Here is a 22,085-nt window from a genome sequence, read left to right as displayed (position 1 = left end):
CTAACCTCAACTCCACTTTACCTTCCGATCCGCGTGGACGGTCACGGTCGTACGCCCACCGTGGGCCTCACGCGCTCTGCGCTTCCGCTGGGTAGAGCAAGGAGAGGGGTGTTCGAGATAATCATCATGACCGATACCATGTATCCCGACGAAGTTCTCGCAAACTTGGTGCAGGCCGCGACGGTGCTAGCCGACGAACAGAATGCGAGTCCGTCGTCACTAGGCAAGCGGAAACGAGATGATGATGGCCCTCAGACTGCGCGCAGCACCGCCAATTCGCTGGCTGGGGAAGCGCACGAATCTGAAGAAGGTTCTCACCCTCCTCAACTACAGAGTTCTGCGTCCGTTTTGTTTCGGGAGCCTTCGAGTAAGAGTCGGAAGTACAGTAGACCACCTCTCGGGAAGGTCTTCACTTCATTACAACTTGCTCCAGAGAATTTCCTGCGCCTTCAGAATGCCGCCAAGGCCTACATGCTGGATGAAGCGCACCCTGAACGCAGGGATGTGGTTGGGCATAAGAAACATATGGGCGGCGCTGACGTTGCAAAACTGAATCTTTGGCGTGTCGTGGAGGAATTCTTGACAAAACATGGGTTTGGAGCCAAGTTCTTCGGCCCTGGAGTTGGAGCAGGAATTCCCGGAGCGCCTCAAAGAAGCCTTACATGGCCACAAGATAGTCAGTCTATCATCAAATTGATGATGCCGTTGATGAGAAAGATGGTCACAAACGAGCGTCAACGTGTTTATGCAGCGACTAGTAGAAAGGGTGGCTCTGCAATCCCAGGTGAAAAGGCAGATTCCCCCTTTGACGTCGGCGATTCTATCATGTCCACAGAGAATGAAGCGCTCTCTTCGCCACGTCCAACGGAAGCCGCCACCCTGCCAGAGGTCACAAGTACGAATCCAGCTGAGCAACCCACGCAATCTCCGAGTGCAACACAGCAATTGAATACGGCATTCAAACAATCCATTATTCTCTATGTGAATGTAGTCTCCAACACCGGCGGTGCGTTGAGAAGAGAGATCCCTCGCTTCACACTCACTCCAGATTCTGCGCCCAGTCTCGCGGCCTTGATCGCCGAGGTCGAACAGAGATACAAGAGACCACCACCCCAAGATACTTCCATGGAACCTAAAGCGCCAATTATCAAGGTGTGGCTGACTGACGGATTGGTGACGGTTGCAGAAGATGGCGAATGGATGGTAGCACTTTTGAGCGCAGGTGTGGTTGACTGGATGGACGGTGAGATCAGGGTTTTGATTGAGGTTTGATACTCCGATCTGCATGTCACCAATTGGGACAAAAATACCCCAGAAGTGTCACTGATCGGGAAGATCTTGACATGCACGCGCTGCGTATCTTCCGGAAATGGGGTTGTGACTTGAGAGTTCAGCTCCAGGATCGTCAGCCAACGCGAAGCATTCCAAAGAAGATCGAAGATCATAACTGCATGAATTAGGTAGCTCAAATAGCTATCTACGTGCTCCTTGGCGGAGCACTAGAACCAATTACTAGAAAAGCTTCCAAATTCAAGTCTGATCTTGTCGTGCTGCATGTTTCCGTGTTGGCTTGCAGTGCTCGAAAGCGGGTGTACTTTGGACTGTTTGGATATGAGTTCTAGTGCCGGTGCACACGTCTGGTTGTAGATAAGATCTACTGACGCAATCAGACCGATCTTCAGCGGGCTTGGAGGGTTACGAGTGAAGAATACCTAGGTAATTGCATGTGGTGAAGGTACGAGGTACTTGTTTTTGCTAGAGCGATTCAAGCCGTTCGTAGCCAGATCACCCACACACTCCACTTGTATATGCCATTTACCAGGGGATTCATTAGGATTACGAGTATAGCGCCTTTTCCAACGTGTGAGCATCACGATCGTCAGTCTGGAGAGCAATTTGAGAGTGGGACGGCGGCCCCTCCCTTACAGTACGTTAGGTGTACCTAGGTATGTACATTGAAATTTGAACGCAAGGTGCCGATTGCTCCGAGGAGTCGAATAAAGAGGTGGACAGGCTGCTGCGGCCCAGCGTCACATACAAGTATCATCAATATTTAATGGTACGGTTCAACAAAATGATTTCAGTTTGTACCAGTGAGAATAAGAAGAGTCGATATGGCACAGGCCGATGATCCTGTTTAAGCCGGCACACCAAAACGACCGCTTTCCAGCCAGCCAACGGTTCGGTTTTGTGGGACGACTTTCTACCCGTGGCTCCGTGACTCGTCCAAAGGGCAATCATGGTATACCTTGCCAGTCTTACGTAGTGAAGATCCGTGTGTTGATGCAACTGGCCCCCCGGCAGCAACAGCTGGCCCAGCCCGTGTCCGTATCACGACCGTTACGGAGCAATTCTTGACAACAAGCGAATGTCCACTGCCTCGTCGAGCTGGGGCTGGAGCTGGAGCTCAACACCTGCGATTAATCAAACTTGAAGAAGCGAAAAATGTGGGCATAAACCCCAGAATTAACGGGAGTCGAACGTTGCCCATGGTGATCTTTTCCCAACCTCGATGTAGCAAGGGAGGTGGAACTACAGGTAAAGCTAAAGGACGCCAGGTTTTATTCGAGAACCAATTTCATCTCGAGCACCGCCGGGGAGAAGTTTATTTCTCATGATGAACGTCACCAACTCCCCAGCAAACACCCCAGCCGCGCCGGGAACTTGGGATACTTTAGGGCTTGGGGGGAGTGCAATACAATTGGTGGCAACGATTAGCAATTGCTGCAGCAATGATAAAGTCTATTGACCTAAAAGTGCATATGGTGAACCTCCAAAGTGTTTTCCCTTATCTGGCCATCCCTCGCTTCTTGAACCACGGCCTGTCCAGGAACAGGGAGAGAAAGAGGCGAGCTGATCCTGGCAGTGGATTTGCCTCTCACCCGGAGTCTTGGGTGGCAGCCTCAGGGCTTGTCGCGCCGGGCTTGGATCGAGTGACCGACTCGGAGGGCTCATGGTCTCAGAGATAGTCACACGAAAAGCCAAAGGGGCCACAGGTCTCGAGGGCTGACTTTATGGTTGGATAGGGGCGCTTCGTGTTCCTTTGAGCCCTGCCTGACGGTACTTTTAGGCTTGTATGCTGTAATCTGTCGATCAAAAAAGTCAGGCCAAAAGAGATGAAGTGGCATTTGGCATATCGCCCGAGTTGGCAATGATCATTCCACGATAGGAAGAGAGGGACCAGGTTGGATCGGTCTTAGGTAGCTTAGAGTCCTCGCCAAATAAGAACCGATCAACTTGTCAAGCCGGCGCCAGATAGGCGGGAGACACCAGGACCAGAGTGGTGTGATTTTCAACTTACGCTTCCAGGGTCGACGCTGGTTTTTATGAACCAGAACAGGTCGACGGGCATCTTTGAAGCCACAACTGCAGGTTGTCAAAATGGGGGAGCCCGCGGATTCCATTTTGAGAAGCACTGAGCATGAGCAATTGGCGCCGAGCTGGGGTTCGGTGGGTGCCTTGGTGTTAAGGCTTAGGCACGGAGCAGGGCCCTCTCGGGCTGGTGAGCAAACCTCCTTGTTTGGTCGGACCTCGATGGTAGCCTAAGGAATTGGCAAGGGGAGTGTAACTATAACGGGAGCCCGATCTGCAATCGGACTTTGCCTACCGACGATCGCTGCAGACGGGCGGAGACTCAAGCTGTTCAACCAGCAGCTTCACGTCAGGATTAAGACCTGACAGGGATGCTCCCTGTCGAGACACCTCTGCTTGACTGGCCCTTGACGACGTCTTCGCCGGAGCTCTCCTGCAAAGCCCGCTCACCATCAAACTCCACATTCATCATCATCTCAATCAACAACGCCGTGACTCTGGAGCTTGCATTTCAACAACAATGTGCTGTGTTGAGGCTTGCGTTGATGGCGTCTTGCTGTCAAATCAAAGCTCTCTCGCGCACGCCAATCCTGGGATTGTCGTGTGCCACCGTCCCATCGGTTTGTCTGTCTTCCTTTTCTCTGACTTCCTCCTCTTTCCAAAGATAAGTTAGTCGCCCATGGCTTGAAACAGCTCCTGCAATCTGTACGAGTAAACTTTGGGCTCCGATCGACCTAAATCTCGTATCCCCTTTGGAAGCTCCCGCCCTGCCAGTGTGGGTTGTCGCCTGCCGGTTTCTGGTCCTGCGTCCTTCAGTGCTCGCTGCTGTCAATCCTGCAGGTGCCGTTGGCAAGCCTCCTGCGCAGCCTTTGAATACTTTGGGTCCAGACCCAGTACACCGCTGTCCAACCATTACAATCTGAAGCCAAAAGGGTCGATGTTGTCATGAGTCAAGCTTGAAGCACTGCTGTTTCTCTACTTATCTACACATACTCCATACTCATACATACATACCATCTGCTGTCCACACCATTCCTCTTGCGTTTATCCCTCACCGTCGGTACAGGGATGAGACATTGTTTTCATTCAACTCTTTAATATCTCCAATTTACATCTTGTTCTAATCACACTCTCAAAACACACCATGAGGCGAGTTCAAGGTCGCGTGACTCGCGACGATGTCCGATCAGCTGGCCTGAGACGATGGGATGGTCGTTCCCGGACTACCACTGACTGGATCAATATATTCCATGTGAGTACCGCCATCTTTCGTTCGATACCCCTCGGTATGCAAAGAGGTCTAACGTGGTCTCTCTTCAGGAACCCGAGCTATGCTGGCCAACTGGCGATTGCTTCGTCTATCTGCGGGAACCCGGTCAATCGAGTAGAGGACCGGCTTTCCGAGTTCACACTTCTTTCCTCAGAATCAAAGGCTTCGATGCCCTGGTGGACCGTTGTGTGGTCCGGAACTCCATCCACGTCGATTCAGAATGTGTCATGCCAAATTGCCCCGGTTGCGACCCGTCCATATCACTCCAAGAGCTCTATATCCCAGCACCATCTGGTGCAGGCCTAGAAGAAGTCTTCAACCATCACATCACAACCCGAAATTTCTTCGCTTGGTTATACAATCGACCTCTAGCTGGACGGACACTAGGGCAGGCTTTGGTAGATCTGAAAGAGAGGATTGATGTATATCGACCGGAAGGCTTTGATCAAAACAAGCTCGAGGTGATCTCCTTTGCCGAGAATCAAAGATATCTTGACTTCCGGGAGTGTGTTGATCATGCCCTTGCGGCCCTTTACCTAGCCGAACGAATACAGATCGAAGATCTGTGGATTGACTCTTTTGCTCATTGCGTCGGGATGAGCCATCGTGGCTTACGCTCGAGCATCGAGTACGCGGTTCGTACCCTTTCCGTACCTCCTTCTTGAAACCTAACTGGTGCACGGACCTAACGTTCAGTAGGTGGTCAATGCGAAGTCCAAGACCGTCATCAACCGTGCTCGGTTGGAGATGGACTTACGCCTTGACAGAGTCAACAAATCTATTGTCAACTTCTTCGAGAATGACGTCTCGGGGAGCTTCCTCGGACTTCCCCAACCCGCCCGGGATCATCTAGATCGTTTCCGCACGTTCCTCAAGAACTTCTACTCCGAGCAACATGGCGGTTCCTGGCCTCCTGAAGACTTTGAAGTTGAGGCGGTTCAGCAAGCGATATACGGCAGGGTCTTTTCTGACTTCCAGAACCTCTACCAACACCTCGTGGACCCGGAGTCTTCGAACACCCTCGCAGAGAATGACATCTCCAAGTCAGGTGGAGTGTGCGCATTACAAAACATACAGGCGTTTGACACGAAACACAAATATGAACCGCTCGCTCAGCCACTTCCTCTGTTACCCAAGATTGTCGAGCCCGCTAATGCCCCGCGAACCAAGAACCAAAGACGAAAATCTTGGAACCCGATTCAGTGGCGCAAAGCTGAAAAGGAAGCACGCAAAACACAAAACAAGGAAGCACTGATCGCCGCCTCGAACCGAGATTTCCTCCTTATGGAATGTCCGTTGGTAAGAAGCTATACTGACTTTGAGATCAAAACTGTGGACGACGACCTAGAGGGTCTATCAGCAGTTGAAGGGAGGAAAGTCAGGTGGATCCTTGTCTATGCGGTACTCCAAGTCTTCCACTCGATTGCACAACCACCTAAGCAAGTACGCAACGCTGCGAATTTGAGCTACTCTCTTTGCTGCCATGCTCCCGAGCAAATGCCTTGGCAGCAAAACATCCCCCAGAACGTTGGAGCATCAGCGTCGACAATGTATCTAACCCCTGACACCGGCTATTCTCACACCAACACGTCCACCTCCTCGGTCGGTGGAACTGTGAAGCGAGGGAGATCAGACAAGACTCGCCGTCTGACCTTACCTGCAAACTTCCAGGGGTCACTAAAAGCTTCCTTGTCGACCAAGACGGACCCTGGAAAGCGATCTTCTTCATTACGCCGGTTCGTAACTCGCAAGACATTGACCAGTACGGAAGAAATGCCCACGAGATCGACGAAACCTACCAAACCGACGAAAAAGCCGTCTTTCTGTGAGATCTACATTGAAGGTTACGGCAATGGTTTGAACAAGATCGTCGGCAACTCGACAGGGTCCTCCACGACCGATGCAGTTGCCTATACGGCCGAGCCCCAAGAGCTTGGTAGTAGTGACGCCGAGAGGCTCTTGTTCTTCCCTCACGAAATCCAGAGTGAGACGGTACATGAACTGGCCACGAACGAGACACCTGATCGACACTCGCTCGCAGAGGAGGAAGAAGTCGCCGCTGGAGCGTCGTCGACATCCGATGACTCGCCCACCACCCCGCCAGGGATGTCTCGTGAATCGTCTAGTTCGTCGATCAGCAGCACCTGGTCCAAGACTAGTCCCCACAGCGGCGACGAACACGGCCCTGTCACGCCGAGCAGCAGCCGGGGCAGGGCCCGCACATGCACGCTGAAGGAGATTCTGCAGATGAACAGTGTCTCCAAGCGGCCCGTGAGCGTCAGTGAGGAGGCCATGATGGGCATGTCGGACGTCAAGATCGTCGACGTCGATGCCATCCAGATGCCTCTTGTCCACTTCAACACACAGACTTGGGATGTCGTACTGGGAACGAGACCCTCTACCGCGCCCGCCCAGCCGCTGGCGGTGGCTTGATCTTGTTGTGGACCGTGGCTCTCACAACATATATTTTTCCTTTGTTATCTCTCCTTGGCGGTATTGGCTCATGGTGACGACATCAACGCACGTTATGTATAAGGGAAAAAAGGAGGGGACGGGGACAGGGCCAAGGAAAAGGAAATCAATGCGCGAAACGAGCGCGACTTTGGGGCCGAGGGAATCGGAAAAAGGCACCTCAAGATCCCGGCGGCCTCGATCGCTGGGACTTGGATTTTGAACGTGCTTGGTTTGTTGGAAGTGGAAGTGGAAGTGGAAGCGTTGGAAGCGTGTTCACTTGCCTCACACCTCAGCTCTTCCGTAATTATCTAGGCTCCCCATGGGGGTATATCTCGTCGTGTGTGGACCATCGCACAGACGGACACAAAATAAATAATCTCAATGGTATGTTAATGATGTTGAGCTGTCGTGGACTTTGAAATGTGGATTGAGAATCTCGCCCTTCTCGCATATATACTTAAATTGGTGGGGACATACCTGTGTATCGAGGTATGGAACCCACACGGACTGGCTGGAGAGAACGTAAGAGAAGGTATTCACGCAGGGAATCAAGCAAGAATTTCAGTTATACTGCTCGACCATTTGAAGTGCTTCTTTGCATTGGCATTGGCAGTGGCATCTGCGTTTACACTGGACTGTTCTCACAATGATTTTCGAGAGTTGATCTCGGACGACAGTGCGAGTAACGAATGCCTTGCGTGCTTATAATGAGCTAGCTCTGACTGGCACTGGCTGTGACACATGTATTGCTTACTCCTTTGTGCGGTGTCCCTCCTTCATACATGGGAGTATTCCTGCTTGGTTGGTTCCCACTTGACGTTACTGATGATACCTGACATGTGTGGCGTCTGGCTGAGTGCCTTGATGTTCAGCAGCTGAGCTCTTCCTCTTCGTTTCCATTTCCATTTCCATTCCCAATCTTCATAATCGTAGTCGTGTCATGATCTTCATCCTGTATTTTTCGTCGTCGTGTTTCATACGTCATCATCACGATAATATCAAGCGTATCCAGCCAGACCAAATGACACGTGCATTCATATAACCATTCAATACTGGCGACGCCTCTCGGCCCATGCGTGATCCAAATCATCCTGTCGAACCTCATATGCCCAATGGTGGCAAGTCTGATGAATGACCGGGCTGACTTGGATGTCTTCGTCGTCCTGATCGGCATAGACGGACGTGACCCCCATGTCGATGTATTTCTTCAACAATATTCTCTTCCATCGACCCTTTGGACCAACGCACCTTATCCAGCGTTTGATTTGTCTGTCGTCATCATCGCAACGACGTCCCAGGAAAAAGCGGATATACCATTCGAACCAGCCTCGCGGATCAAATTCAAAGTTCAGCCAGCCGGCGGCTTCCCATTCGGTGAGTGTCTGGCCGCACGGGACTTGGAACTTGTTTAGTGTGGGGGTGTAGATGGGTGAAGTCAGGTACTTGGCATGTGGAGAGAGTTCGTGGAGCCAGTCCTTGGGCAGGGTGTGCAAATAGTCGTCTTCCAGGGTGAGGCCGAGTGTGCGTGAGTACCAGGAAGAGAAGTAGCTACCACCGAAGGCTCCTTCGAGGAGTATCTCGAGCGGCGATTTGTTGGGAGTGAAATTGGGATGATCCTCGAAGTACCAGTATCCAGAGGAGGTCAAGGTCGGTTGTGGTGCCGTTGGAGACCATTTGTTCCAGTGGTCGAGTAGATCTGAAAGTGAGGTGGTGCGAGTGAGTGTGAGCGGAGGTGGTAAAGTTGCCTGATCATTTATGGGCTCGATTTTGGATTCGATTTTGATTGTGGGAGGCGTTCTCATCGTCCTCGAGCGGGTTACCTTTGTGCGTCGAAAACTTCCATCATTATTTAATGTGTTTTCGTTGTATGTCTTGATAGGAGCTGCTGCTATTCTGGCAGAGGTTCTCATAGGCAGGATCTGAGCGACCCTGCGCTTCTTAGTTGAGTGAGGAGTGGCGGCGGTGGAGGTGATAGGTTTGGTGGGAGCTCGAGAAGGGTCGGAAGAGGCGAGGCTGAGTTGCTCGAGCAATTGCTGCTTGTGCAGCATGTTTGCCTGCCGCTGAGCTTCGTAGTCGATCATGATGAGAATAGGAGACAAGTGAGGAGAGGGTGAATGTGGACACGATCTAGGGAGATCCCACTCGTGGATCTAGGGGTTGTTTCCCGCACAGAGATAAGTCATGCTCCATCTGGATAGGAGCTCAAGTCATGTCATGTTGGAGTGACGATGGATGGAGTGAGACACGAGGAAGTTGTCGTCAATGGAAAGGTTGACGTCGTCGAAAGTACCTAATGATTGGGACCTGTCTTGAGACCAAGTGGGTAGAAGTAAGCTGGTTGAACCAAGGGCCAAGTGAGGTGAGAGAAAGCGCGTCACGGAGTCGCGTCGAGAAAGTGAGTGACGTATGAATTCTTCAGGGCGTCATGCGCAAAGACCCCAGAGCAACTACAGTAGGAAGCCCCCCAGCCCCTAACCTGAAGTCGACCTAGTTAAGAAGTCGCCTAGAGGCTTACCTAGGTACCTAGGAACGAGGAGGTTGCCAGCCAGCTGGTTGAGTGGCGCCGATTGACCCCCTCGACCCCAATTCACGGTTCTTCTCCGCTTCAGGATTGATCATTTCCAGATTCGCTCGATCTCGAGTAACCTTTTCGGCATGCCTGTCAAGATCGCGCAGAATTCGAACAAGAAATCAGAAGTCAAAAGTTGACATTTTGTGCAGCATTTCCACTCCGGACGCCTGCTCACCTCGTATCCGCCCAAATCATCCACAATTTACCAAGTACAACGACGATTAACCTCTAGTCTCTTCCAAATGTACCCGTCATTAGCTTCTTCGAACCCCCCAAACGGCCAATGTCCCTGCTAGTGATTTAGCCCGGGACCTTGTCTTCTTGTACCTGCATGAGATCTGCCCTCAAAGCGGAGATCTTCAGCTGCTCTCGAGTCTCGAGTCTTGACGTCTATGGTGGTCTTGTTCGATCTCCAGATTCTTGACCCGTACCGACTACGGGAGTCATCTCTGGCTTCATCCACGCCTGTCTTCCCCGTCGTACTATTGTCTCTGCTATCTTAACCGAATCCCACTCCTCTGTCCACAACCAGTCAATCAACATCACCTCCACGTCGCTGTCCACCAAGTGCCAACTGCCAACTACGCTGCCACCATCACTGCCGCCGCCATCTGCGCCCTCGTTATTCCACCTCTCACATCTCGCTAAACACTGATAGTCATTGAATTCCTCCATTGGGACGAGATCTGACGTCTGTCCCATCCACTTTCTGATATGGTCTCTGATCCCGCAGCCACTCGAGAGCCTTCCTCTCCTTCCCTCTCGTCCCTATCTTCCCACCCTCATAATGCCAACAACACCCGTAAAGTCCTGTCATCTGCGTCCCGCCATTCTGGCTCTGGCCTAGACTTTTACGATTACGACGGTCCTGTCACGTACTCCACCGAAGCTTTGTTACACCATTCTCCTCTAGACGTGATGCAGAAACCCTTCCTGAATGGTTTGAATGGTGAGAAAGAGACTGGGCTTCCTCGTCTGCAGGCCAGTGACCATCTCGATCACCAAGATCAGTTGAACCCTGTCCTCGACGATGACCCGGCGTCCTATAATCTGGTCGCGCCGCCTCCAGCAGAAGAACGAGAGCCATTCTCTCTCGAAACCCAGACGACTGCGCTTTTCTCAAAGAGTCATCTTCAGGTCATCTTCGGAGATCCGGCCTTCTTGTTCAAATTTACGTCCTTCCTTGGCCTACACAGACCCAAATCGGTCCCGATCCTCGTCCACTACCTCGATTCCCTCAAATCGATTCGTGCCATTCATTATGCAAATGCGATATGCGAAGGTTTGGATGCGGTCGAGGGTCTGGACTTTACACAAACCCCGGTCAAACTTACAATCAACACTTTTTTGGAGGAGAGGGCTCGCAAGGCATTTGATGTCTTGGTGACAGAAGAACTACCCGCTTTCATCACCCACCAGTACATTCAAATTGTCAGCGCAAGCATCATCGCCAGAGTCACAGGCGCCTTGACGCCCGATCTTCGAGATGATTCAGACGGCTTGGCTGAGGTTTTTTGTCTGACGGATCCATCAAGGCAGGACAATCCGATCGTCTTTGCCTCGGAAGGTGCGTGCAGCTCATCCGCATGGTCTTGTCAAGTTACTAACCCTCGGGCAGAGTTCAATCGTACCACCCAATATGGCATGAACTATATTCTAGGTAGAAATTGTAGGTTTCTGCAGGGTCCCATGACCAATCCTCACAGTGTCCGAAGACTTCGAGACATGATCAAAGCCGGGAAACATCATCAAGAAGTCTTTTTGAACTAGTAAGTGCTTCCAATTCGAGGCTTCCGAAAATGCCCAGCGCTGACGACTGTGTAGTCGACGAGATGGGTCTCCCTTTGTCAACCTCTTGATGATTGCGCCACTGTCTGATAGTCGGGGTGTGGTCCGCTACCATATCGGCGCTCAGGTGGATGTCACTGGCCTGGTCAAGGACTGTACAGAGATGGACTCATTACAAAAGCTGCTGGAGATGCGAGAGCGGGGCGAGGAGCCCGCGCTTCCCGAGAAGCCGAATCCTGACAAGAACGATGAACTTCGAGAGCTGAGTGAGATGCTCAATCAAGGAGAGTTAGGCACCATTCGCAGACACGGAGGAAAGATGCATAAAGAGGTAGCTGAAGAGGACATGGAGAGCGTGGGATCGCATCAACCACGACTGTTGATCAAGGACCCCGAGACGCTGGCTGCTAGTGCTGGCAGTATAAACGGAAGGTTAAGTGGAGTGTACCAAAACGTATGTGCTTTCCAGATTCATCAATGGGTGCTGTCCTATTAACAGTTGGCTCGCAGTATCTACTGGTTCGACCCTACCCATCACTGCGAATCATATTTGCAAGTCCTACGCAACGACTACCGGGAATCCTACAATCACCCTTCATGAAGAAGATTGGGGGTTCGAATCGCGTTCGTGAAGAGTTGGCGGCTGCTTTTGCCGAGGGTCGAGGCGTGACTGCCAAAGTACGGTGGGTTAGTCGCGCTGACGAGCAGGGCAAGAACAAATGGATTCACTGTACACCACTGGTGGGAAATCAAGGCCAAGTCGGCGTTTGGATGGTGGTCATCGTTGACGATGATAATACTCCTGACCGGTACGCCGCTGCGAATGGACGTCCACCGCCCACTGTGGCCACCCCTGAAAGAAGCTGGACCCCGGCGAATGGACATCGAGGCCATGGATCGAGTCGAAATGGATCTATTGACGAGGGTAATCAAGAAGAGCGGGTGTATGCGGGCAGCCTAGGAAGTGTCAGTGGCAGTGTCACGAGTCTCCGAATTGTCTAATTCGTGATTGAGCACATCTATACTTGGGACGCGTCGGGGACAATTGTTGGAGGTTGTCTGGTCATATTTTGGATGGAGTTCTTTCTGATTGATTCCCCATGGTTTGTTGGATGACCATCTATAGGATATGTGGTGGTGTGGATATCTCTGTATTTTCAACTGGGTGCACATGCGAGGAAGTAACTATGGTTTGAGTGTCTTTATCTTGCCTGGAAAGTCCACTATGAGACAAAGGTCTAAGGGTTGTCAATCTTTGCATTTCCGAGTTTCAGGATTCGACCATTGAGGACGGAGGTGGAGTTCCGTTTGGTGCTGTGATCAGACATACACGGTCGGCCTAGGAGCGTAGAGTGTCGAGTTTGAAGAAAATGCAAATCTCCCCGAAGAAGTGTGCATCCTGGTCAACTGTGTTGCAAGCATACGAGTAAGATCTCAAGATCCCTTGAAGACGACTTATGAATGATAACCATCGCCGATCCCAAAATGCCTTCAAGCCACACCCAAGAACTAAGCTTTCACCGGCCTGTTAAAAGTCTATTGATAGGCATGCTTCCGGGTATCAACGCCTGGGCACCCCCTGCCAAAAGGAACGGCGTTGGACCCTTATTTCTGGGCACGGGCTGTTTGTTGACATTTGCGTCCGGCAGCCTGAAAGCTCAGGCTTCTCAACGGTCCATGAACAACGGCCTCATACATCACCTGTCTGGATACTTGCAGTTTTACGAATATGACACCGCTTCAGTAAACCGACAGATTTCCACATGAAACTCGTTGTTCAAATACAAATCCAGGGAGATGCGTGACGCGGGCACATGGTAATCGCAAAAGAAATCCGGAGAAAGCCACACAACTCGTCATCCTAAAAACTCCACTTCTTTCCAACTTGCGTGTCTGTTTCATCCACAGTCATTCAATCTTGCACATAGGGGATGACGGGGACCAAGGCTTCCATAAGCTCATGACAGGAATTGCTTTTTCGTCCTCGCATTTTTTGTTTGGTGTCTTGGAATCTCTTGCTTCTACTACACTCCGAACCTGGCCTGGTCTGCTGTTCCTATGCATCTCCGGCTGTCATTTGCACAGCCTAGCCTGACGACTCTTCTTCAAGGCCACCACTTGAACTCCACAACTCTTCGCTCTTTCATCCTTTGACGAACATTTTTCTCCAACAACTCTTAGCGAGCGGCTTTGCACTTCTAACTTGGTTTTTCTTGGAGCGGGCTCCTGTATTCATCGTCTGGGGACCGGCAGGGAACAGCGCGAATTCGCCAGATAGAGTACTCTGCTTCTCAATAAAGGTGGCGACCAATCAAGCCATATTGACATCCTCAGCTCGCTTTACGAACAAATCACCACTTCGCCGAGCCACTTGTACATTGGTCACATTTCACAGCTTCGCCACCGAACTCATCAGCAGCAGAGCCGTCGAATGAGTCCTCTACGACGTCCACTTCCGTGTATATATCTACACCATGATCCACGGGAAGCGCGCTGTCGTGTTCCTAGCACTGGCAGCCCTTTTTACCATTCTTGTCTACTTCAAATCAGCCACCGCTTCATTGACCGTCAGGTCGTTACGGACCGCTGTCCCACAGGTTGTCGGTCTGGGTGACTACTTTGACCATGAGCAGCAATATGGCCTGGAAGGTTCATTGTCTCATCCACCACCCGACCATCCACACATGTACTCCAACACCTCCCATCCTCAGCCTGATGCCACTGGCTTTGACCCGAGCACCATCAGCATCACGCCAGTGGGCAGACCCGCCCGAGAATTTACGCGCAACCTCATCATGGCGCGCATGAAGGCGGACAACGTGACGTGGCTCGACGACAACAGTCTCGGCCCAGAAATCACCAAGGTGATCTACGTTGCCGACGACCCCAAAGCTCTGCATCACCCTCCAAAGAACAAGGGCCACGAAGTCATGACCTACCTGACGTACATCATAGAGTTTTACGAAAACCTACCGGACGTCAGCATCTTCATGCACAGCCATCAATTCGCTTGGCACAATAACGACCTCCTCAACTTCGACGCCGCCGAGATGATCAAACGCCTCTCCTCGGAACGCGTCCTCCGCAACGGTTACATGAACATGCGTTGCCACTGGATGCCAGGGTGTCCTGAGTGGATCCACCCCGGAGAGGTCGAGCCCGACCAGGAAAAGCTCGAACAATCGATGATCGCCGAGGCGTGGGCAGAGCTTTTCCCCGGAAAGTCCATCCCACAGGTTCTGGCGCAACCGTGCTGCTCACAATTTGCGCTGAGCCGGGACCGCATCCTCTCGATCCCAAAAGAGACATACGACCACTACCGGAGGTGGCTCCTCCGCTCACCCATTCGCGACACCATGTCCGGCCGCATCTTCGAGTACATCTGGCAGGTCATCTTCGCCGACTCGCCCATATTTTGCCCCAACCAGCGCTCCTGCTACTGCGATGGGTTCGGCGTGTGTTTCGAGGACGAGGCCTCCTTCGACAAATGGTTCGAGCTGCGCTTCCACAAACGCGAGGCCGAGGCTCGGTTGGCCGAGTGGGAGGATAAGGCGGCCAAGATCGAGGCGTATCGCGTACATCACGACGGTGGCGGGAGCGGAAGTGAAGACGGCGACAGTAGCTGGAGCCAGGCTCTCGAGGGCGCAAAGAACATTGAGATTCCCGAACCGGGTCAAGACGAAGAGCTTCGCACGACAATCCGAGAACTCGACGCGGATCTCGAATATCGTCGTCTCCTGGCCATGCAGCGGGGCACGGATCCCCGGATCCGCGCTGAGAGTGATGGTAGGCAGTGGAATGAGGGTGATGGTTTTTGATTGCCGCATGAGATGGGCAAACAGTCGTGACAAGCATGTCGACTCTTACCAGAACTACAGTATGCCTCTTATGCTGTCTTGGTTCAGGCTTATATTGAACAACGGGCGTTTCTTTCTTTCTTTTTGGGCTTCATGGCTTGTGGTACCGCCCGGACAGTGGGAAACAGACCTTGATGGATGTACATATAGATTGAAGGCACATAGACGGACTGGATGGGTCACATTAGGGAAGGAAACAGAACGTGCTTTCTTTGCGGAGCATCATGCATTGCCGGAGTATTGGGACCAGAGTGAAGATAGTCTACCTGAGCACATTTCAAGCACTTGGGACAATTAAATGTAGAGTGGCCATACCGTCCTTGCCCGAAAAGACATACAGATCGATCGCGGTCGAGCCAACCTGAGTTTCTGTGTTGCCATGTCGCTGGGATTGAACTCCACCGGCCTTGACAGAAGAAAATCACTTGAGCTTCAATGCTTCGCCGTACCAAGCACCACGGCAAAGCACAACTCTGCATGGACGAAGACCTCCAAAAAGTTGTCGAACCACCTCCTCCGCAGCACGCATTTATTTAAATGAAGGCCAACCCTCTTGAGACTCTCGCACCGCGCCACTTCGATACATACACACACAAAAATGGCAGACGACACACGGGAACCGTCCAGCGCACCCGATACTCCTCCCACTCCCACCACCTCCAACTCCACCCCCAGCGACAGCGACAGCGACAGCACAGCACGGCCGATCCGACGGCCACGGCCGAAGCACGACTTCCCGCAGTCACAGGCGGGCAAGCTGTGGGACGCGTTTGGGAACCCGGCCGAGTCCGCCAACACGTTACCGGGGGGCACGTACAATTCGGCGGGCGGGAAGCCGGCGCCCGTGACGTGGCGGGATGCGTTCAACTTCTCGTACGATGCAAAGGGCCCCGCGTGGTATCAGGTGCCCTGTGCGAGGGACTCGCTGCTGGTGGGCATTGGAGGTGGAGGAGCGGTCGGGGGCCTGAGTTTTATTTTGAAAGGTGGGTTGTGGAAGTTGGGATTTGGATTTGGAATTGCGTGGCAATGGGATTGGGATTGGGATGGGATGCTGGACGTCTTTTGTTTCTTGCATCGGTGTTTACTGTAACTACTGACTGACTGACCGATATGCGGAACAGGTCTTAAATCCCTCGGTCGATCGGCCAATTTCGCCGTGGGCGGATTCGTCGTCACTTCCAGTGCTATGTACTACTGGTGTGATCGGAGGCGCAAAGAGGAGGCTCGAGGCATGGCTGCTGCCGTCGTCGGTATGAAGATGCTACATGAGAAGAAGGCGAAAGAGCAGGCCGCCAAGGAGGCCGCCGAAGCCGCTGCCGCCGCGGCCAGAGCTGAAGCGGAAGCAGAGGCTAAGCGCAATAAGCGGTGGTATAAGGTCTGGTAATACATGTGGGGGTGTATTGCTCGTGTCTGTGGCATTATGTCTGGCGCGACGGAGGCATGCATGTCGAGAAGCATGTCCTGTAATATTGCACTGGGGATTTTCTGGAAAAGAAGCGCATTCGCTAGGGGTATCAAGAAGAAATGCCCAAATGTATAATACCGGCCGATGGAGAGTTTGGCCAGCTCATCCATTTTCGAAGCGGACCCGGACACTTTTCCGGGGTGAATTGTCCATGGCCATCGAATCCTCCTCACTTTCACTGATGACCCTCTTCCTCCTCTCACTTCTCTGCTGCCTGGCTTCCCGAGCCTCTCTGCTTTTCAGATCGTCCAGCTGTCGCTTTCTGTGCTGTGACCGTGACCAGGCAAGGGCAGGGGTTGGTCGAAATCCGATACCATTAATTCCATAGCCATCGTCGGTGGGATCTGTTGGATCGTGGCCTGTGATCTCAGAATCATGCCAGAAATGTTCTGAAATCTCACCTTCTAGAGGGGGTGATTTTGAGCGGGGTGAGACCTTGGACATATCGGTGGAGGAGAAGTTGTCCTTCTGAGGTGGTTTTGGGAGAGTCACACTGTTCTTGATATGAGGTTGAGGTGATGATTGAGCCGGACTATGGTTCTTGGATGGCTCGTCATGGCGGCCCAGTGGATGTGTAGGAAGGTTCATTTCACGTTGAGCAGCAGCTTCTGGGTTTGACCCGATCTCATCTTCTAGATCCAGTGTGCCGAACGTCCTCGAGACTTTGGTTCGGGGACTTTCCACATCGTCGATGCCATCATCCAAATGAAAGGGTCGTGGAAGCCTCTGGGTGTCTAATGGGAGATCTGGACCTCGTTTCCTCTTGGGAGAGGCTGAAGACATATTTGGACGAGGTTCGTTAAGAGAGACATGTGTGGTGGAGAGAATGATATAATTGTTCGATGGTCGAAGAGTCTCATTTCTTGATGGAAGTCACCCCTCCAAGGCTCACACGTGACTGTGGATTCAGGAGGGACTGGGGAGGCCAACATCAGCAACGTCGGCGGCTGTCATCCATCAAATCACTTGCAAGTCATCCCCATCCCCATCCTATCCCATTCATTCCCCCATCTGCCTCGAATCTCGAATCTCGGACCACTCTCAGGTTCGAGTCCCCCTACCTCCATATATCATCCCTTTCGACCCAGCTGGCAATTTGTACGAACATGACCGCTGCTTAACCACAACCCTTCCCGTCTTTCCGCAACTACATCTACAGACACCGTCTATCCGCCGACACCAGTCTCCCTCGGCGATCGACTAGTTAATGGTTACTCAATGTCGCTCGTCTCAAATGTCTCGCAGTGGCTCCGAGGCCAACCATGAACAACAGTTCCCATACCGGCCTCTACCAGTCTGCCAACAGTAGCACTTCCACTCTCCGCCCCCGCGCTACTCGTCTGATCTCATACCTCGACGATGATACCCCCGATGCCACTGCCATATCCACCTCGTCCGCTCCCACTTCGACCTCCACTCCTCCTCGATTCCCCAGCAGAGGCGTCTCTCCTAATGTGACCGCAAAGAAACCAAAATCCCCGGACAAGTCCAAGAATGGTCTGGCGGCAACATCACGATCACAAAGTCCATCGCTGGGAGGGCAAGGCTTGTGGGACTCATGGTCTTCAATTCAAGGTATCGCCTCGAGCCTGTTGGGAAGTGACACCTCTACTTCTGCAAAAGACAAGCCGAACAATTCATTCAAAACCCCACTATGGATGAAGCAAGACAAGTCCTTTGCACCTAAACCGCCTGCTCTGGAATGGGGCCCTTCCAAAGAACCCGGCACCGCAATCCCTGGATCCATCGAGGAGAGAAAGGCCAAGCTCGAAGCGAAGAAAAGGGAGGCTCTACTGCTGGCTTCTGCCGCAGAGGCTCAAGACAGCTCCGGCAGGTTCAAAAGGAGGGATTCCGATGCAGACCTTTCCACTTCAAAGTCAACGGACTCGAACCAAGATGCCCTGGTTTATATGCACAAGATCCAGAAGGGCGATACCCTCCCAGGTGTCATTATAAAGTATAACTGTCAGGCCGAAGCCTTCCGGAAGCTCAATCGATTCTGGCCCAACGATAACATTCAGACGCGTACTCATGTTTTGGTTCCTGTCGATGCATGCTCAGCAAGAGGCCGGAAAGTGGATAGTCCGTATCTATCACCAGATCTCTTCGACTCGGGATTTGCACAGGCTAACAAAGACTCATCTTCAATCAATGGCACGTCTCCCACCCGCACTGCCAACCCTACTATATCCTCCACCCTCACTTCCGAACCCCTTACACTCATCACTTCTTTATCAGAAGAAGTAGAATTCAAGCACGACTCGTGGGTCATGCTTCCGTCATTTAAAGATGCCATCGAGGTCCTCCGCGTCCCTCGTCGTGCCCTCGGATACTTCCCCCGAGCAAGGCGGAAATCAAACACGGCTCTGACTGCAATCTCCGCCACTTCGACGCCGAGAACCTCTTTCGACATGCTGCGTCATCCTCCCACACACGCGGCTCAAACTTCGGCCTCTCTGGGGTCCTCCCCGGTCCGGCGACCAGGGCTTCCAACCCGTATGTCTTCTGCCCGTCAACGCTCCTCGAGTGTCACGAATTCGGGGAATTCCTTCATGGACGCATTACGAGGACCCGGTGGTGTGGGCACCCTAAGTGGTCTACGAACCGAGGTATCCCGTCCTGGTCCTGCTGAAGATCCTTTGAACAAAAAATTTGCCAATTACCTGCCCGATCTCTTACCCCCAGAAGCTATGCCTCGAACTGGGTTCAGTCTCCGACCGTCGGCTCGTTCAACCCCTCGTGCCAGTACAGATTCGGTACGTAGTACTCGCTCCAACAGTGCAAACATGGGTGATGTCGGAGTCGCCATTGAAGGCTGGGTAAGGAAAATGGCAGGTACTAAGAGTCTCCGAGATCGTCATGGCGCTGCGCCCAAAATGGGCGACCTGATTGAATTAGAAACGAATAGTGAAAGCACTCAGCTAAGTACTTCGAGGTCCGATATTGGCCTGGAAGCAAATATTGACCAAGTACGACAATCTGATGACACCCCCACACCAACCACAGCGAAACCTGCCGAGTCTACCTCAACCTCCACGGCCATCGAACAGGAGCTCTTAAATGAACGGTTCCCCATGAGGGGCCGCGTCCAAAATGCCTATGAGACGAAGAAGATGTGACCAAGTCACCTACCTCCGCGGGTAGAAGAGGTTGTCTCGCCTTTTGACAGAACCAAAAGCTGAGGGAACGCCTTGATGGGCGGAAGTTTGGACTTCGTGAATGGCGGTAGCCCATTGTGTGGAAATGTTTGTCTGGAAAGCATGGTCTTACTTTACCGATCAGGAGGGAGCCAGTATTGCCGGTGTGGTTATCTGCACTTTTGGATTATGGAATGGAGGATTTGCATTCGTCCACTTGATCCATGGGTATTTATTCGATTTATATGGAGGAAATCATCACGGAATACGTCAATTTTTACAGCACAGCAGTAATCCAAACTCAAGTTAATTATTGTCATAATGATTCCAAGCGTCTATTGCAGCTGGCGTGAATCGGTTTCGTTCGAGATACCAAATATGTCATGGTAAAGAAGGGGTTTATGGCCTGTTAGGACCTGCCTAACCAGGGTACTCCATGGACATCATCATGGATCATGTATTGGTGTCCAAACTAGCTTCGATGACCTGCATTTCTGCAACGCTTGCGGAATTGACACTCACGGTGATGTGATCGGTCCTCTTTCTCCTCCCGCAGTGGCTGGTCAAATTAACATCGATTTCTTTTGATTTGTAAAACGACACCACAAAGGTTTGCTCCGTCCTCCGTCCACACGGATTCCGAGTCCATGCAAACTACCCCGAAGATCCTAACCTTCATGATCATGGCTGGTCGTGATTTTCTTCGGTGTGCTTCTGTGCTCTCCTGCAACAAACTTGGTGCGGTATTCATGCAATCAATCACCTTTGTTATCGTATGATCTAGTTAGTAGGTGATCTGCTCCATCCTCGCTGCATAGGTTCTGCCAGGTGCATGTCATCTTTACAGGCCAAAAATAGACCCAGGTGACAGTTCGGTCCACCTAGTCAAGATCTATATTCCACACTTGCTTGCACTTGACGTCGTACAGCTGCATCTATCCCCAGGATCATAAGGTGAAGGACACCCTTGGGTTTCGACTTTCGATCAGGTCCCACCCGTACAGCAGCATTTCGGATCCTGTACACCGCACACTCCACAGCGCATCCGATCTTTCACGCTCCGCCAGCACTTGGATCCCTATCTACATCCGACCCTCAATTCCAGGCAGGCATCAACTTCCAACGCGAAACCACAAACACAATGCAACTCGTCAACTACGCCGCATGGATCCCATCCGAGAAAGCACGGTTGGAAGTCGGAACCAGCCCGTTTCCGACACACGTCGCGGCGGATGAGATCGTCATCAAGAACCACGCCGTGGCGGTGAACCCGGTGGACTGGAAGATCCAGGTGTCGGGCGGATTCGGGCTGCGGTACCCGTACATCCTGGGCGACGACGTGGCGGGGGAGGTGGTCGAGGTCGGCGCGGCGGTCAAGGCGGCGGGGACGTTCAAGCCGGGCGACCGCGTGATTGCGCACGCGCTGGGCCTCGGCGCCAATAACCCCCAATACGGCGGGTTCCAACTGTATCCCAAGCTGAAGATCGTGACCGCCGCAAAGATCCCCGACGACATCCCGCCATGGAACGCCGTCGTGCTGCCGCTGAGCGTCTCCACCGCCGCGGCCGGCCTCTACCTCAAGACGAATCTGGGCCTGAAGCTCCCCAGCGTCAAGACCAGCACATCCAGCGACATCGACATCGACAGCAAACCTCCGCCGACGCTGCTCCTGTGGGGCGGCTCCTCCTCGGTCGGCAGCTCCGTGATCCAGCTGGCCGTGGCGTCGGGGTACCGGGTGATCGCGACGGCGTCACCTTCGAACTACGGGTACGTGAAGGCTCTGGGCGCGGCGCTGGTGCTGGACTATCACAACCCGGACATCGAGACGCTGCTGATCGCGGTGCTGCGCGCCGAGGGCTCCGGGCCGCTCGCCGGTGCGTACGACGCCATCGGCAGCGAGGCGACAGTGAGTGTGAGCGCACGCATCGTGCACGCCCTGGGTGGCGGCCGCGTCACCAGCGTCATCTCCATCCCGTCGCAGCCGCCGCATGATGTCACGACGACGCGCATTTCGAGTGCCGCCATCGTCACCCAGGAGGAGGGCCGCGTCGCCCGCAAGGTCTGGGGTGAGTTTGTCCCTGCTGCGTTGAGGACTGGCGTCTTGAAGCCCAGGCCCGACGAATTAATCGTCGGGAGAGGCCTCTATTTCGTGCAGGCCGGCTTGGATAAACAGAGGGAGGGCGTCAGTGCTAGGAAGGTGGTGGTGACACTTTAGACTCGAGCGAGGATG

General features: G+C 52.7%; 9 protein-coding genes across 9 annotated transcripts; 7 read left to right on the top strand and 2 right to left on the bottom strand.

Moving 5' to 3' along the window:
• Window positions 1–126: 126 nt before the first annotated feature.
• LTR84_012659 (uncharacterized protein) lies at window positions 127–1,272 on the top strand (the record flags this gene model as incomplete). The annotated part of the gene is made up of 1 exon (XM_064856176.1): window positions 127–1,272. The coding sequence occupies one exon, from the start codon at window positions 127–129 to the stop codon at window positions 1,270–1,272; it is 1,146 nt and encodes a 381-aa protein (XP_064708076.1).
• Window positions 1,273–4,456: 3,184 nt separating this feature from the next.
• On the top strand, window positions 4,457–7,015 carry LTR84_012658 (uncharacterized protein; the record flags this gene model as incomplete). Its single annotated transcript, XM_064856175.1, has 3 exons — window positions 4,457–4,564; window positions 4,633–5,217; window positions 5,282–7,015. 3 exons carry the CDS (start codon window positions 4,457–4,459, stop codon window positions 7,013–7,015), a joined length of 2,427 nt encoding a protein of 808 aa, XP_064708075.1.
• Window positions 7,016–8,082: 1,067 nt separating this feature from the next.
• LTR84_012657 (uncharacterized protein) lies at window positions 8,083–9,117 on the bottom strand (the record flags this gene model as incomplete). The annotated part of the gene is made up of 1 exon (XM_064856174.1): window positions 8,083–9,117. The coding sequence occupies one exon, from the start codon at window positions 9,115–9,117 to the stop codon at window positions 8,083–8,085; it is 1,035 nt and encodes a 344-aa protein (XP_064708074.1).
• A 1,205-nt stretch (window positions 9,118–10,322) lies between these two features.
• LTR84_012656 (uncharacterized protein) lies at window positions 10,323–12,398 on the top strand (the record flags this gene model as incomplete). Its single annotated transcript, XM_064856173.1, has 4 exons — window positions 10,323–11,175; window positions 11,227–11,377; window positions 11,433–11,850; window positions 11,907–12,398. The coding sequence occupies 4 exons, from the start codon at window positions 10,323–10,325 to the stop codon at window positions 12,396–12,398; spliced, it is 1,914 nt and encodes a 637-aa protein (XP_064708073.1).
• A 1,472-nt stretch (window positions 12,399–13,870) lies between these two features.
• Window positions 13,871–15,214, top strand: LTR84_012655 (uncharacterized protein; the record flags this gene model as incomplete). The annotated part of the gene is made up of 1 exon (XM_064856172.1): window positions 13,871–15,214. One exon carries the CDS (start codon window positions 13,871–13,873, stop codon window positions 15,212–15,214), a length of 1,344 nt encoding a protein of 447 aa, XP_064708072.1.
• A 637-nt stretch (window positions 15,215–15,851) lies between these two features.
• Window positions 15,852–16,637, top strand: LTR84_012654 (uncharacterized protein; the record flags this gene model as incomplete). The annotated part of the gene is made up of 2 exons (XM_064856171.1): window positions 15,852–16,236; window positions 16,375–16,637. 2 exons carry the CDS (start codon window positions 15,852–15,854, stop codon window positions 16,635–16,637), a joined length of 648 nt encoding a protein of 215 aa, XP_064708071.1.
• Window positions 16,638–16,820: 183 nt separating this feature from the next.
• LTR84_012653 (uncharacterized protein) lies at window positions 16,821–17,501 on the bottom strand (the record flags this gene model as incomplete). The annotated part of the gene is made up of 1 exon (XM_064856170.1): window positions 16,821–17,501. The coding sequence occupies one exon, from the start codon at window positions 17,499–17,501 to the stop codon at window positions 16,821–16,823; it is 681 nt and encodes a 226-aa protein (XP_064708070.1).
• A 479-nt stretch (window positions 17,502–17,980) lies between these two features.
• On the top strand, window positions 17,981–19,837 carry LTR84_012652 (uncharacterized protein; the record flags this gene model as incomplete). The annotated part of the gene is made up of 1 exon (XM_064856169.1): window positions 17,981–19,837. The coding sequence occupies one exon, from the start codon at window positions 17,981–17,983 to the stop codon at window positions 19,835–19,837; it is 1,857 nt and encodes a 618-aa protein (XP_064708069.1).
• Window positions 19,838–20,996: 1,159 nt separating this feature from the next.
• LTR84_012651 (uncharacterized protein) lies at window positions 20,997–22,070 on the top strand (the record flags this gene model as incomplete). The annotated part of the gene is made up of 1 exon (XM_064856168.1): window positions 20,997–22,070. The coding sequence occupies one exon, from the start codon at window positions 20,997–20,999 to the stop codon at window positions 22,068–22,070; it is 1,074 nt and encodes a 357-aa protein (XP_064708068.1).
• Window positions 22,071–22,085: the final 15 nt, after the last annotated feature.

Source organism: Exophiala bonariae (genome assembly GCF_035927105.1).
Source record: "Exophiala bonariae strain CCFEE 5792 chromosome Unknown scaffold_8, whole genome shotgun sequence".
NCBI classification, from domain to species: Eukaryota; Fungi; Ascomycota; class Eurotiomycetes; order Chaetothyriales; family Herpotrichiellaceae; genus Exophiala; species Exophiala bonariae.
The sequence above is the reverse complement of the archived record's forward strand: the minus strand, read 5'-3'. Positions and strand labels throughout refer to the sequence as shown.